The following is a 16,337-nucleotide window of genomic DNA, read 5'->3' as shown; positions in this document are numbered from 1 at the left end:
TGTTGTTTTATAAATTTCATGTGCATTTATCTCGGAAACTACAAAACATATTGGAACAAACCCTCTTTTGTATTATTCGCATCGGTGTAAAAATTGTGTTCTATTAACAAAGTTGAATTAGTTGATGATGGGTCTCAACCTCTCAGATTCTCTTTTAGAAGTCCTAAGGACGTCCTTTACAGATGTACGATCAATCCCGCTGATATCTATGTTATCCGCAGTACCAATAATCAGTATCTACCACGGGTCATCTCGCTTAACTGAACCATACGCGGCCTTGAAACCTACAAATAGATAATAATTCTACAGATATTATCACCGGGACTTAAATTTTTTCACAGAGTAAATACGGAATCCATCGCGAAGCGACCTGGTCCAACACTAGCTTGACACTCGTTCACAGGATACGAGAAAGCACCTTATGTATAGAATTAAGAAAGTTAATTCCTGGATAGTTATTATAGTCAAATTTATGCTCCTTTCTATGGATAAGATTTTCCACCAATCTGGCTATTTTAAACAGTCGTCTTCATTCTACTCTATCCTAGTATATTTTTCGCTAATTCGCAGGCGTCACAGTCAAGCCTCAAGTCAAGACAGTCGCAAGACATTTTGAAAATTTCTCAATGACTCAATGGCGAAGATGCAGAAGTTGGCGGAACAGAAGTTAGCCTAGTAGTGCTCATGGAATAGTGATGTCCCAGTACCTGATCTTCAAAAAGTCATAGAGAAATCGGGTTGTTGACCAACAAAGTCAATGGTAAGGACCCCCTACCCCTACCGGCAGGGCTTAATAAAAATGGCCGTGAAATGCTGCCAACGGCTCTACACTGGGTTATTTCCAAGATTTCGGAGGAGGAATGTAAGGAAGGAGTGGTTTGTCCCTTCTCAAACGAGTGATCAGCACGAACGCAGCAACTATCGCGGCATAACACTAGTAAACGCCGCCTAGTAAACGCCGCCTCGATCGAGACCAGCTGTGGCAGATAATGCACGAACATCTTTTTCTGGATAAACTGATGCGACAGATCAGAGCTACATTCGATCGAGTGATGTATTTCATGCGCATCTCGAAGACACTCTCGTGACCTTCGAAACACGGCGAAGGTTGAGATAAGGTGACGGATTATCCTGCACGCTGTTTAACATCAATCTTGAAGGGGTGATCCGATGAGCGGTCATCGAAACGAGAGGCATGATTTTCTCCAAAGGTAGCCAACTTCTAATAGGCCTTGCTGATGGATTTGATCGTACTCGGGGCCTCTTTGTCTCTCAGCCACTTGTGCATCTGTAATTGTAAAGAAAATTGTCATAATGCAAGCAACAAACCCCTTTTCCTTCATTTGAATGGGTCTACACTTTATCAGCTCCCCCCTTCTGTTGCTATCCAGCCTCTTGCAAATCTGTCTTCTTTTCGGTAATTCCTATAAAGCGAAGGTAATTCCTATAAAGTAAAAAAGGCTTTATTTTACGTTTTTAAACCTCCTTCTTGTAAATAAAGTGGCCTATTTCCTCTCTTTCAGAAATCCTCTTTTGTCATCCGGCCACTTGTTTAATTGTCTATTGTACAACTGTTCAAACTGTTCAAAACCCGTTCAAACGTTTCGGAGTTATAGCAGAATATACATTCATACTCGCACGGTGCTCCCCCAGACCGTTATTATAAAAAAAATGCTCTATGAAATCGGAAGTCACCAGCCGATTCATGAGATTGTACTGCATCTCTAGTGAAATTTTCAAAATCCTCCTGCGGTGGAAATTTGAGTTATGCCCTTTAAAGTGCCGTAAGTACTAAAATCAATGTTAAATCGACAGAACACTCATTGCAAACCACTTGTTAAGCCACCAGTTCACGAAAAAACATGTAGAAAGTGCTCTACACATTTCAAATACAACATTACATAATCTTTACAGCTGCTGGTAAGTCTAGTTTGAGAGTTTAAAGGGCGTAAGTGCATTTTATTGAATATCTAATATGTTAAACGTATAAAGTTACTTAAGTCAAAGTCCTTTAAGATAAGTGATTTTCATAAAGCAAAGCAAAGCCTTGGTGCTACATTCTGTTATCGAAACATGACCTTCTGTTTTTATACGACAGACTTCGCAGTCAGCTGTTATAGTACAGGACAATTGCAGGGCCAGTTGCTACGATCCTATTGACTCTAACAGCCTCTCCCAGCCGAGATTCGAACATACGAGGACTGGCTTACTAGGCCAGCATCATACCTCGAGGCCAACTGGGAGGTCAAGTGATTTCCATACTACGACAAAAATTGCCACGACAGGAAAAAAATGTCACGACATTTTGTGTGACCGGTCACCGTACATAACAGACACGCTCGATATAAGAACAGTGCGGAGCACTGACAGTTTTGACTGAGAGGGCGACATCATACTGAATACTAGTAAATGTTGAGAAAAAATGTCAACCGTCTCGGTCTCGGATTAAAATCCACAATTTATTTGAAGCCTCTCTTCGCATAGTAATCCCAGATTACGAATAATAGCAAGCGAAGAAAATGATAATTGAAATTTTTCTTTTGTTTTCGTTCACTATCTTATATCGTTCATGTATATTATATTCTCGGTACTGTTCGGTGATTATCAGCCCCTTCGAAATAAGAAGTTTTCTAATACAATCCCAGCAAATAAAACAACTGTGGAAAAAATTCATTCCATTTATGAAAAACATTAAACATGTTACACGTAAATCTCTTGCATATATATTATCACACTAAAAACTTTCTGGTACGGCTTTTTCGATTAACACCTCGTAGTGTCCAACTTGGTTCATTGTAAAACAAAGCTATTCTACACTTTTGGTGGGGTGCAAAGTATTTTAAGCTGATAAAGGTCGCAAGGATACGAACAGCACTCGGGGACTATGTTGCGCCGGAACCGTGGAATGTTACGAAAACCGTCGTCAGCAGGTTGGTGGGCTTCAGTTGCTCTATGATAGGGATCTGTAAAGTAGGAATGATATTTCTGTATCATTGTGGAATTGACGTGCAAAAGTATAAAACTTACAGTCTCCATTGCATAGAAGCGCTAAAACTTGAGTAAGCCGCTTTCCACAATATCGATCCTTTCCTGGTCTGGGAAATGAATCAACTACACCGCTGGCAATTAGGCAGACCAACAGGAAAATAACTTCAATCTTCATCTTGTGCGAGAACAGCAAACCAATCAATTGCTTCGATTCCGCAGTTCAATTGCAACTGACCGGTAAAGCACTTCGAAAGGATCATTTTTATGACTTGTTTCCATTTTTCTGTCTGTCTGAGGTGTTTACAGTAGCTGTTATATTTACGAGTTGCCAGCGACTCCACTGACTCAGCTTGTCTGCTGCGAATATATGCTTTTACTTTTTCACACCAGTTCGTGGGAGCCAAAGTTCAACCCGATAAGGTAGTTTATTTCTGGTGAAAATTCCTCGCTCCCTGTGACTCTTTCTCGCTCGCTCTCTGTAGGCAATGAGTTGATCCTTATCGCGCGGAATCACAGAGGAAAAAAACAAATATAATGGCTAATTTTATGAGCTGCTAATGAAAGTCGGGTGAGTGAGCACCATTATGGGTGTTTGTTTGTAGAATTGACTTTGTCCGATAGTTCAAACAATATTATAGTACATGTCTTCATTTCATTGTGGGAAGACGCTTGCTCGCTTGATAGAATGAAACCGAACACAGCATAACTGGGGCGATTTATCAGCCGCGCGTGCAGTGATCGCGAACCGTGCGTACTTACTATAATAGTGCTAGGTTTTCTCCGATGTGAAGGGCGCACACGTGTGACAATTTACGGATGATTGTTCGAACTTGATATCGTTACGTAGACGAGTGAGATCGCTATCTGATTCTAGACGGGCGGACTTAATTGAGTTTCCGGACAGGGCGGCGACACGGCCGGCGGCCCTAGACAGTGCACCATTGCAGACAATTTATGGTGTCTAATTTATACTGGACAGAATGCGAACCAACCGACCGGCTCCCTGCCGGTAAAGGTCATGTGATAGTACTATAGATGCTAAGCAAGATCGTTGTGGAATATACCGCCGTTTAATGCATGACTATACTAATTTTTTGTGGAGTTTCCTATATGAATTTTGAACGAGCTGATTGAACAGATTCAAATAGCAAAGTGTCAAGATAAATCTCTACAAATATATTATTATGAGATCTTTTTGTTAGACACACGTGCTCGCGCATATTATAACTAAACTTTGCCGTTTATCTGAGTGAAATGTGCTTCAACAGCTATTGCTGCGGCAATCTAGTCCATACAACGTCTTGAATCTGGTCAAAATTACGAGTAAAATCAAAATAAAACTGATTTCTTAGTTTTTTTCATTCTATAGGGATAATATCTTAAACTGTTTCTTGGGAAGTCTAGGTGAAGAAAATTTTTTCTTCTTCCTAGAATCTCCAGAAAGCGTAGATCCCTCGAGTGAATCGTCAGTTACTGACTCATCAAATTAGCTTTGCAAGGGTTCAAAAAGATTAGGCAGCAACCTTTTTGAGCATTGCTGCACCTTGTTTGTGACCGCTTGTTTTTATCACTGCGCAATTTATGCGCGGGGCATGTCGAGAGTTCATACGAAGACTTCCCATAATAGGGGAACTTTTAAACACCTTTCCTGCATGTGTCGAACGTATGATTCGCCCCTCACTTACCACATCGTACTCATTTTGAACAGGAGCTATCCGTATGTCTCTATTGCTTGCAATTGAAACAGTACATAAACCACGGTACAAGAAGGCTTGAAGGCAGACAAAGTTTGCCTACACATACCTGGCTAGGAAGAGCAGCTCTGGCAAAAGTCAACCGGAACAAAGCTGATGGACTTCGCACTTAAATATGGCTGTCCAACGATACTTCTTCAATTGTTTACATTTCAGTATCTTTACCGGGTGGGCATTTGAATCCTCGAATGGACCAATTCCAAAATATATCAGGTCCTTAGCGGTCAGACTAGGATGGCTGACTATACCGTCATTCTCCACCACGCAAATGGGAATGCACAATTGATACTCCCACGCAAATACACACAGAGACGGTTTTCTCCCTAGTTTTATAAAGCTCACTTGCCAACAACGGTCCCTTTCTATATCGACTGTCTTCGATTATTATTGGTAATGTTAATCGTCAAACCTGTGCCATCTAAGTGGATTTGTCAGCAGTAATGTTTTCAACACAACGTTTAAATCTGTCCACAAATTCTATCGAAATTCTAGAACTTTTGTCGCTGCTGAAAGATCATTTCGTGCCAAACACGCTCGTAATAGAGCACCATCTTATCTCATTATATAATAGGCATGTTTAAAAGTGGAATTTCTTTTCATGGTATTAGGCCGAAGTGAAAGGAAAATTACTACTGTATCGACCAGAATCGAAGAGAATGATAATGTGTCTATTCCACGCCATTTTCAAGAGTTGGGACTTTCCACATTTACAATCTGGCATATTTTGCGGTTGTACCTCTTTTTACATCCGTACAAGATCATAAGACCGAAAGCTTGGACCTTAGAAGCAATGAAACCCGACCCGGATTTTATAAAAAAAAAGACGTAAAAATGGTACATAAAAGCAGAATTTTTAATCATGATATAATTCAAATCCAAAAGTGGTCCATCAATTGCCACTACACCCTGGAAAACTATGGTTTAGTGCAGTTTAAAGTATAATAAATATATTATTAAGTTTAAACAAGGGTGTACGATGGCACTCACTGGCAAGTACTAACGCACTTTTACTTTTCGAGAGATGATGAAATTGATGCTGACGACCTTCATTCCAACAAGATGGTGCAACATGCCACATTGCGGCCAATTATATACTTGTTTATTCGTCCTGCGACATATATTATATAATTGACATAAGCACATATATTATTTCAATGTTCATTTTTTTGTTTTTTAGTTAATACTAAAAAAATATTTCCTCAAATCCACTCGGGTTGGGTGCCGCTCTCCATTTTCTTTGACACCATGTACTCGCCGCCACATCTCGGTCTACCCGCTCCCCTAACACCATCTTCGCAAATGATCGTCTATTTTCAGTATAACTTTTCTCCAACTATTTACGTAAATTCAAGATAGTTCTCATTTCACTTGATTGGCTTTCCGTTCTAAGACGCAGTCTGAAGAACAAAATTCCTCAAATTTACTGTGTTGTGGGCTACTGCTCACCAATTCCTTAGATACCTTTTTGCTTACTGCGCCTCTGGTAGTCTTGTCCCTATCATCTTTGAAGGGTATAGTTACCCGGAATTTTCGCAACATGACCTGTCCATCGTACCTGTCTAGCGTTAGCCGCCTTTGGATCGCCCCCGCTGAAGACCATTCTTAGCACTCGCAGATTGTCCACATTTCATGGCCGTAGAGAACAACTGGTCTAATAAGCTTCTTTGAACGGGGTAAACTTCGTACGGGAGCTAAGTCTGTTCAACCGCAGTTAGTTGTGAAGCCCAACACACCTTATATCCTTGTTCGTAACACCTTGTAGCGCTACGTTAAGCAGCAGGTAAGAAAGGCCATCACCTTTACGAAGCCCTCTCTGTACTTCGAATGAACTTGACAATCCACCCAAAATCCGAACACAGTACTGTGACCATCCATCGTAGATTGATCATTATCAGTATCATCAGTTTCTTGCGAGAACCGTTCATGATTTTTGATTGACCATCCATCAACGAAGCCAGCTTAATAAATTCGCACAAATCTGTTCGCAATTGGTGATAGTCTGCGGAAAATTATTTAATAGAGTACTTTGTAGACGACATGATGAATTAAAAAAATAGACTGATTCTAGCGTTTTTTTATGCGATTACCCAGTCACCTGGTAGTGAATCCACCTATGCATTGCCAGTTGCAGCAACCCTGTTGTGTACAGAAAAAAGACAGTTTTATCAGTGCAGTACAGTTGACAGTGCAACAGTCAAGGCGAAAAAGCAGTCAATCAACTACGCTTGATGCTTTGTTCGTACTGCCAGGTACCGGTGCGAAAAAGTTGTTAATCGAGAGGCACTTTGTGTCCGTCAGGTATGACTGATCCGGCATTTACAAGTTTCTCTCCCTACTGGAGAAGGACGAGAGCGGCAAACGGAAGCCTGCTACCAGCCACCCGACGCTACTGCACGACTCTAAAGTACTGCAGAAATCGAAGAGGAAGATCGTGAATAAGATGGCGTCGTGTGACATTTTTGTGCGGAAGCGTCAGTCGAGACCGGCCGTGTCTAAGCAGCAGCTAATCACCCATAATGAGCGGCTGAACGTGTTGGTGAAACATCCAGAATTCCGCAGGCCTCCTTCAGAAATTTTCACCAATTTTACCAATTTAAAAACCGGACAAAAATTAAGGACAATTCCCACTGACAAACAGTCGTCTCCATTCAACTCTATTTTGGGCCACTCGTCGGCAATTTCCCAGCCGTCTCAGAAGTTGCAACTCACTTTCGACCTGCTCGAGCTTTCTTGTACGTTGAGCCCCTCTGTTCCTGGTGGCGGCGGTGCAGCTGTTGAAAAGTTGTTTTTGTCGCACTGTCGTTCGGCATCTCCACCGTAGCCTACATACTTTCGCCAGATGACGATAGGAATCTCTCCAAACAGTGTTCGTGTATTATCTGCCATAGCCGGTTTCGATCGACTGTATCGTATGCTACTTTGAAATCAATTAAGATGTGATGCGAGGGCAAGTAGCATCCCCGATATTTCTGCATGATCTGCCGGATGGTAAGTATCTTGTCCGTAGTTGCGTGGGCCCTTATAAAGCCCGCCTGATAAAGGGTGGCAACTAAAATTTTGGAATTTTTTTCTCAAGCTGTCAAAAAAAGATAAAGATACATGAAGAAGATCTGATTTACCGAAATTAAAGATACATTATCCATTGTTGAAAAGAAATTAGTGTACATTTGAAAACGGTCCGTAATTGGCTGTTCGGCGAAGCTTTCGTTTGACGTCGAAACAAGAGCGTTGTACGGCCGTCATGTCAACTTTGCGAATGCATCTCTTGATTCTACCAATCAACTGTTTGCAATTCGTGGCTCTTTAGTTATTTTTGTACACCAAAGAACTCAAAATACCGAAGAAGTTTTCAATTGGGCGCACTGAGACAGATTTTTCGGGTCGTGGTTTATGGGTAAAAATGGGATCGAATGGGTATTCAGGAACGATTGTAATTTTTTGGCGTAATGCGATGATGCTCTAACCGGCCAAAACACGTATTGTCCATCTGCATGATGTTTTTTTTAGAAACGGGATCAAAATTTTCTTCAAACATTCGTCTGGTGCATCTTATTTGCTAGCCAAACCAGAGGGCTTGTTGATGAAGAAACGAGAAAGAGAACGATGTCCTTCTGCGTCCATAATTTTGGCTGGTTTTCCACTACCTTGCGTGCGAATAGTTGTTGGGCATCTTAGGATATGATAAACAGTCAAAGCCGCAACATACTTGCTTGTTAAAAATTGTACCGTATACTTTTTGCCGAGATTTCTGTTGCAGTTCGTAGAAGTGTACAACGCGCTCCCGAAATGCTTCTTGTTTCGACGCCATTTTTAGCAAAACTGGGCAAGCATAAACAAAACAAAAAATATTAACATAAAGAGGAGAGATAGAGCTAACACATACATACTCTCATTTCTCTCTGAGCTCGTTTGTTGTTGAGCATAAGGGCCGCGAAAAAATTCCAAAATTTTAGTTGCCACCCGTTAATTTCCTTAAAACCCTGTGCCATCGGTGACAGCCAGTGTAACAGCACCATAATGAAATTTTTTTAGGTGCACCCTCTAGGTTCCCTGCAGGGAAACTTCCTGGCTACGCCAATGTCTTTTGGCTGAACCTGGTCTCGACCCATTATACCAAGAGATCATTGGAGGAGACAGACCTGCCAAAGATAAACATTATACCGAAGATCGCTAACCCTCCCCCGAAAACCGCTCTAGGTCAGACATTGTCTTGAGCCGCTCCCAACTTGACAACAACTTGAGCCGGCTCTCACTGCGTTGAACAAACAATGGTCTGATTTGCCAGTAGAATCACCATCAAGAGTCTATATTTCGCACCAATTACTTGCAATTTTGTAATTGTTTACACTATTGGAGGTGTAATTTTGGTGGCCCAATTTTGGCTGCATTTTGGGAACGTGAGTGAAAAAGTGTTATTTTTGACGGTTATTTGGCGATAAAACAAAACAAAAAAAAAGAATTATTTCGTGGTTTCGTCGCCTGTGAGCGCTTTTTGTTTCTCGAACCACGTAAGGTGGACTATAGATCTAAAAAATGAGACGTCGTGGAAGGTAATTTATTTTAAATATTCCTAGTAGAGTAGGCCGGAGCATAAGTGCGATGTTTGAAGTTGTCATCAATTTTCTTGAGATATAAAGAAGGACAACAACAAAATATATTTTGTAGTGATGCAGTAACGCAATGTTTTCACATTCAACTATAAATCGCCTGGAAAAGTGTTATGCAAAATAAATTTTTCATTCTTCTGATCAAGTGCCGATTCGCACTTTTACCCCACTAGCGGGGCAAAAGTACGATTACCACGGGGCAAAAGTGCGAAGCTAGAATCCATGACATTAGCACGGCAATAACTAACAAAACCGTATTATTTTCAATCTGCGTTATGTTTCGGTAAGGAATATTCTCAATTTGCACCTTTCCCATTTTTCGCTGGTGTATTGCAGCCCCTGTCAGACCGAAACTTTCCAAACGTTTCTTTTTTGTTTCATCAGCGGAAAAACATTGTTTTCCTTTGGCCAACATCTGTAGAGCACGCAGTTTTCTGCAGATCTGCCATTTCTAGTATCTGTAATATAGTGCCTAAAGCTGTATATAATCAACTATACATTTTTGCCTCGTCCATGAATCGCACTTTTGCCCCGTCCGTGAATCGCACTTTTTCCCCGCTAGGCGCTTGACGGGGTTTTATTAAATTGTGGAAAAGCGAAATATATTTGGGAAATTCTTTTCACCGTATTTTCAAAACAGATATGTGAGTGATGTAAAACGCCGTATAATGAAAAATTACATCAAAACCGCCTCAAAATAACATTTGCACATAACTCAGTAACTATGCTTTGTAAGCATTCAAAGTTTACGTTAGATTCAAGCTGTCAAAGTAGTCACCCATCCAAACTAATGTAGGCAATTCACTCAGAATCTGCACCGATAAATTATCGAATCGCACTTTTACCCCTCCTTACTCTATAGGAGATAATATTGGGTGCTTTTTCCCATTTTTGAGTTTTTTGGAACATTTTTTCTTCACTGTATCTTATTGCGTTATGATTTATTATGTCAGAAAAGATAGGAACTTGGACTTGAAATATTTTATCCAAATATCCATACGTTGAGCTGGTCGTGTGATAAAAAAAAACTTCGAAAAACTAACTCTGAATTATATGAGTGGAATATTTTGTATGCTCATTGTGGGAATAAATAGAGGGTTCGGTACGACCATATGCACCGTCAGTGTCAAGAAGCACGCCCGTACGGGTAACATTGACAAAAGCTAACATTGACGGTTAACATTGACCGAAGCTTCCGCGACAGCGAAAGTTTTACCTCTCGGTGCGGTTTTGTCGCAAAGTTTATTTTTCTTGGGGTTTCAGGGGCAAGCGAAAACGTTTGCGCATGGACCATAACAAAAATTGTACGTCGAATCGTGCGATGTGAGTTATCGTAGTACATGTGTGAGAGGTTTCGCGCGCCACCTGAAACTCTCATAGACTTAACGTAAAGTCTCGCTCTACTCTCTTTTTTCGCAGCAGCTGTTCTAGTACTTCCTACTAAGAAGAATTAAGAGCTGATATAAATACCGGCGACAACGCCGCGAGGAAAAGAAGATTCATGTGAAAGAGATGATTAGTTCTTTAGTATAGATCAGTTCTTTACGCAGAGGTTCGTTAAGAGTTAGTTTTATTAGTTCCTTACGGAAGTTTACTAGTTAGTTTTATGTTAGTGAATAGTGAAGTTGAAAATACAAACCCATCTCAGTCACTGTAATTACGCAAAAAGTGTTTTAAGTGAGAGCTACACATAGATGAATAAAATGATTGGGTACGATCAATGTTGAATAAAGTCTATGGTTCGGTACGACCATAGATTATTCGGTACGATCATTTATATGTAAAATGATTCGGAATGTTCATTTATAAGTAAAATAATTCGGTATGAACACTGCTGAATGAAGTATGTCGTATTCGGTACGAACAGTTAAATGAAAAAATACAGATCGGTAAGACCATAGACGAATAAAATATCATGATTCGACCATTGATAAATAAGATGGTTTTGTTTGATTATTGTCGAAAAGATGGCTTTATTCAGTGAGAATTAAGCACTAGATTATGTACATAAGCTTTGTTTAAGCTTTGATTTATTTGCATTTTTATTTCCGTTTTCGACAGATACACCTAACGCGACTTTATGGGTCTTCGGAATATTTGGCGCTCAGATCAGATCACATTACTGACGTAAGATTCGTTTTATTATACGCCTGCGCGCAGTAAATTGGACAGTTGGATCTTCAATTCGGCAGTCCATCGCAGATTTTATCAGCAGCGCCCGAAAAATAGACATTCGCAGGTGTAGGTAGAGAAGAATCAAACAAACCTTGAGGAGAAGAGCGAATGAGATCTGCAGATGCAAACCCAGTGGTTCATGAAAGTGTACCCTAGCCTAGGCCAATATTCAGGCAGTTCAACCTGGTGGCAGATGACTGTCAACTGTGGAGAAATTCGACTTCATCCCATTGTTCTGTCTAACCGTAAGTAAGTAAATAAGAGAGCTATTGCAGTATAAAAAGGACCACCGACTGGAATGCAGTAATTATCGGGGCATTGCTTTCCTCAATTCTGCATACAAAATTCTCTCCCGCATCCTGTCTTTCAGACTGAGACCGTTGCAAGAAACCAAACGTTCACTGTGCGACAAATCTTCAATAAATTCCTAGTATTCAACTTGCAGACTCACCTTTTTTATAGATTTCAAGGCGCCGTACGATTCAGGTAAACGAAATGAGCTGTGGCGGATTATGCTTGAACATGGTTTTCCAACAAAACTAACTAGGCTGACTAGGCAGATACGGGTAGCAACTCTTGATAGACCAAAACCAAGCGTCAGAACAGCGGGCGAGACATCGAACGTGTTTGTGACGTCAGAAGGTTTGAAGCAATGTGACGGGCTAGCGAATTTGCTTTTCAACATTATATTGCAAGATGCTAACGAGGGGCGGGCGTGCAGGTGCAAGGAAGCGGTACCATTATCACGAAATCTCACATGTCCTAGGGTTCGTGGATGACATCGATATCATCGACATTAACCCTAGAGCTGTTGAAGAGGCGTACACGCATCTTAAGGAAGAAGTTGCGAAGCTAGGACCACAAACTCTGCCAAAACGAAGTATATGGTGGCTGGTAGAGAGCGTGGTATCCCTTCGGTCATTGAAACTACGCTGGTGATAATTTTGAAGTGGTCGATGAATTTATTTACCTTGCTACGTTAGTGACATGTGACAACGATGTGATCCATGAAGTAAAAAGACGGATAGCGGCTGCCAACAGGGCCTTCTGCGGATTACGTAGCCATCTGAGCTCTCGTTGAAATATAATTCTCATTATTATATTGTAAATATTTTTATTTACCTTTGCAATCACAATAACAGTTATATAAATTCTCTGCTTTCCTAAACATTTACGATCAACTTTGAGTATTTGGAACGAGTTGGTAATTCTAATTTGTATAAAAACAGCAATCTGCAATGTTCATCACTGCTCACAGCAACGCTATCACAATCATGGCTGAGCCTGTATGAGATACCCTATTCTCGAAAACAACAAAAGATAAAATGTTCGTAAACAATTTCCGCCCTTTAAAAGCACTTCCTTTACATCGTAGACATGGAACCACATTTTTTGATTTGCAAGCAATTTAAGCTACCGTTTTGCAGTACTTGAGCAACTGATTGATCCCGCAGGGTCGTACGCAGCACTCGTTCACGATTCCCTCTCGTGGGCTTTTCCGAAAACGAGGCGGAATCAGATCGTTACGACCGGCGTTCGAACGGAAACCGTAATCCTGCGGGTACATCATGGTTACCCAGAGGGGCACCTTCGGGTCGTGTTGATCGGTCGACATGTGATTCGGTGAAACCATCAGATCATTCGAGATTATCGTATCCTGCTCCGGACCGTATCCCGGCATCCAGTCGTCAACGGAATAGTCCATCTTGTCGAAGTCGATCACTGCAATCGAATGGTTCGCTTTAATTGGTTTGTTGATAAAAAAAAATAAAAAGAACTTACTTGACTTCTTTACGCCATAATGAAGATCCGGGAACTCATCGCAAAGCATCGACAGCATCTTAACCAGCTGTTTCCCACAGAAGCGTTGACCGGCACCCTGTACAGCGGGACTTACCATAAGAACCATGAGGCCCCAGTGTAATACCGAAAGCCCCCGGCTGGCATATCTGGACGGGTTGTGGCTAGTGGAACTCATGGAATCGAAGGTTTCTGCAAAAATTGAAATTTGAAATTGAAAATTAATTAGTTAAACTCATGAACGACGATGAAACACGAATATTTGTGATTGGCATATAAAACACAAAGGACAAGGTCATCGCTGCCAAAATCAAAATCACTTTATTCAAGGGCCATACTACAGTGCGAGATCATCTCATACAGGTTTCCGAAAAGGCATTAATCCGTCTAGTTAGCGCAATACTGCTTCAAAGTCGCCAAGGTGCAACTTTTGCGGCAACATTCGTCAACAATCTGACGACGAACACGACGATGGGAATCCAGCGGTTCGTCCGGAATCTGCAGGTATGTACGCGGATATAACGCGTGAAAGAGAGGCGGTTTATCGTTGAACATTTCCGGGGCCAATTGTTCCAGCTCTTCCAAGTCCTGTTTTATTTCCGCCACAAGTTGTTCTCTGTATGAACCTTCGAAGGACTCTTCTACGGATGCTGGATCTGCAAAAATAAAAAATACACAGAAAGCAGATAGTATTTCAGTTAGTAATATAAATTTAAGCGTTTATTCTATTAAAAATAACCATGCGTGCCCATTATCACCAATACGATGAAGACGCGTGGTAACTGATGAATTATTTCCTGAACTTACCAGACTTCTTTCTCCACGGTGAAGGGTAGCTGGTGCAAACATGTGCCAGCATGGCAGTCAATGCCTTGCCACAATAACGTCTACGATCTCGGGCGACCCGTTGAAACGCGGTCGTTGAATTGTGTTCTGACCGGCTGGCCTCCGATGTTGCCACTGCCAATACCAGCAGTCCGCAACAGACAACGAAAATCACACTGAATGTACATCGGCGATGTAAGGCCATATGAAATCTTTCGTAATTACCTGTAAGAGAAAAGAAATGACACTTTGACGGAATTTCCCTGCTTCATACCCTGCCTGATGATGGTCTAGAAATGGCGATGCGCCGCAAGTCCATTTTTTGTCAGAGGCGAAACGTTGAGATGTTATTTATATCACAAAAGAATTCGGCAGCATTCATGCACGACACGACTCCTACTTTTCAACATTATTGCACAGGCCAACGGTCAATTGTACTACGCCAAACCCATTCATAGGCGCATCACTTTCTGAAATATTAATTAGTCAGTATCCTAGAAATCGCTAAATTTGTTCAAATTTCACCAATATCCTTAGACATGCTACCACCACGCTTGAAAATGTGCGATCCGTTGTATCCATTACCAAACACAAAAGCCAATCTTTTGACCAGAATGGTCACACATTTTTCTTCGGTCAAGACTAACATTTTACTGCCCACCTTCCTCAAGCTACCTATCTAAAACATTACTTCTTGCTTCGAGTAGCAATAATCAAAAGCGGCACACAAAAATCATTTCACCAAACAGATTTTCTACTTACAAAAATTTTGCAGAACACCAATTATTCACCAATTTTTTACTCACTTTCAGACAGAAAAACGAAGCAGACCCTGGGAAAAGACGGTTTCACCTCCTAATCTCAATTGCTCAAATCAAATTACCTTTCCGGGTTTAAATTTTACTGGATTTCGATGCTGACTGGCTGCAAACGAACCGGGTTCCACTAACGGTAAGCTCAATTTCCGGCGTAAAACTGTACCGCTATCGGTGCAATCCTTCCGTTTTTATATAGTCCGTAAAAGTCGGCGATCGCGCGCGCTTTCCCTTCTGTCTGAAGGATTTTCGATATCCGCACGCTTGACTGAATCCTGCTGCCGCCCAATGCAATGCAACAGGTAGCACGTGCTGTGACAGCAGCCTCTATCGGCAGCCGGCGCCGGCGACAGACGACGACGCCGTGACGTCTTGTAGGCGCCAGGTTTTCCCTACGTACCGCGGCAAGGTGTCTTAAGAATGTTTCCACTCATTACCATTTACGAGATGGGGTTGACTAGATTCCCGCCTGCATGCATAGGGGGTGGTTGGTAAAAATAGTGAATATTCATGAAAAAGGTGAACGTCGTGATGAATTAGCGATAAGCGAACTCGCAGGTTTTTCCGAAAAGAAAATTATTCTCCGCTTCCGACTCGGTGAGGTGGAAAACCGATCTCCGTGAGTTAGCAACAATATTTAGCCGACTGTTATTTTCTGACTGGCTGTCTGGAGTTGGGTATCGGAAAACAGATGTTTATTTTGCAGTGTTAGTCATATAGAGAATCAAATAAAATAGTAAAACATTTTCAATCAGTACCTAATTATATTTGTCATATGATAACAAAAGTGTTCAAATAGCTTGGTCATTGCTAATAAAATCTACTGCATTTATAAGTCTCGGCATGAAAAAATTGCGGTAATTTTGTTGCAGTAATGTAATGTACCGTTTCAGGCACTTTATATGAACCTTTTTTCGAATTTGAGAATTAACATTGTGCAGTGAGAGTTCATCATGAATGTATTGTATGGTTTCTAGCTAGCCTGTCGCTAATCAACTGCTCTGTACAATACGTAAAAATGCAAAAATATAAAAACAGTTTTTATCGATATTATATATGCTCTCAATTATCAATTATTTGTTTCGACAACAAACAGGCTGAACTCAATGAATCATTTGTTTGAGAACTTGTGGGATTTCTCAAACAAACCATTCATATGCAGTACTTAGAAATCTCATATTCAATTTATGCAATATACCTTAATTGATGCAATATACTGCTCATTCTTTGCTGTTTCTGATTGTACAGATAAAATGAACTCAGCATTGCCAACCTGAAACCAACGATTCGATCAAATCACTTGCATTCATGTTCGAGTTGGTCTCTACATTCATTCATTCTCGGCAACAGGGAATGAAATCAAGTGTGAATCA

The 16,337-nt window shown here is 41.0% G+C and overlaps 2 protein-coding genes across 2 annotated transcripts; both read right to left on the bottom strand.

Moving 5' to 3' along the window:
• Nucleotides 1-2,679: 2,679 nt before the first annotated feature.
• LOC128738143 (bombyxin B-9-like) lies at nt 2,680-3,207 on the bottom strand. The gene is made up of 2 exons (XM_053833029.1): nt 3,028-3,207; nt 2,680-2,963 (listed from the first exon to the last, which is right to left on the bottom strand). Exons 1-2 carry the CDS (start codon nt 3,161-3,163, stop codon nt 2,812-2,814), a joined length of 288 nt encoding a protein of 95 aa, XP_053689004.1. The 5' UTR covers nt 3,164-3,207; the 3' UTR covers nt 2,680-2,811.
• A 9,722-nt stretch (nt 3,208-12,929) lies between these two features.
• On the bottom strand, nt 12,930-15,079 carry LOC128737665 (uncharacterized). The gene is made up of 3 exons (XM_053832342.1): nt 15,033-15,079; nt 13,307-13,516; nt 12,930-13,246 (listed from the first exon to the last, which is right to left on the bottom strand). Exons 2-3 carry the CDS (start codon nt 13,500-13,502, stop codon nt 12,933-12,935), a joined length of 510 nt encoding a protein of 169 aa, XP_053688317.1. The 5' UTR covers nt 13,503-13,516; nt 15,033-15,079; the 3' UTR covers nt 12,930-12,932.
• Between the last annotated feature and the right edge of the window lie 1,258 nt (nt 15,080-16,337).

The sequence above is a fragment of the Sabethes cyaneus genome, chromosome 2, assembly GCF_943734655.1.
Source record: "Sabethes cyaneus chromosome 2, idSabCyanKW18_F2, whole genome shotgun sequence".
In the NCBI taxonomy this organism is placed as follows: domain Eukaryota; kingdom Metazoa; phylum Arthropoda; class Insecta; order Diptera; family Culicidae; genus Sabethes; species Sabethes cyaneus.
Note: the sequence above shows the minus strand (reverse complement) of the source record. Positions and strands in the feature narration are given on the sequence as shown.

Coding starts and splice junctions, on each gene's coding strand:
- LOC128738143 (XM_053833029.1), bottom strand. CDS start 3,163: ATGAAGATTGAAGTTATTTTCCTGTTGGTCTGCCTAATTGCCAGCGGT. Junction 2,964..3,027: donor GCTTCTATGCAATGGAGACT/GTAAGTTTTATA, acceptor CCTACTTTACAG/ATCCCTATCATAGAGCAACT.
- LOC128737665 (XM_053832342.1), bottom strand. CDS start 13,502: ATGAGTTCCACTAGCCACAACCCGTCCAGATATGCCAGCCGGGGGCTT. Junction 13,247..13,306: donor TTATGGCGTAAAGAAGTCAA/GTAAGTTCTTTT, acceptor ATTCGATTGCAG/TGATCGACTTCGACAAGATG.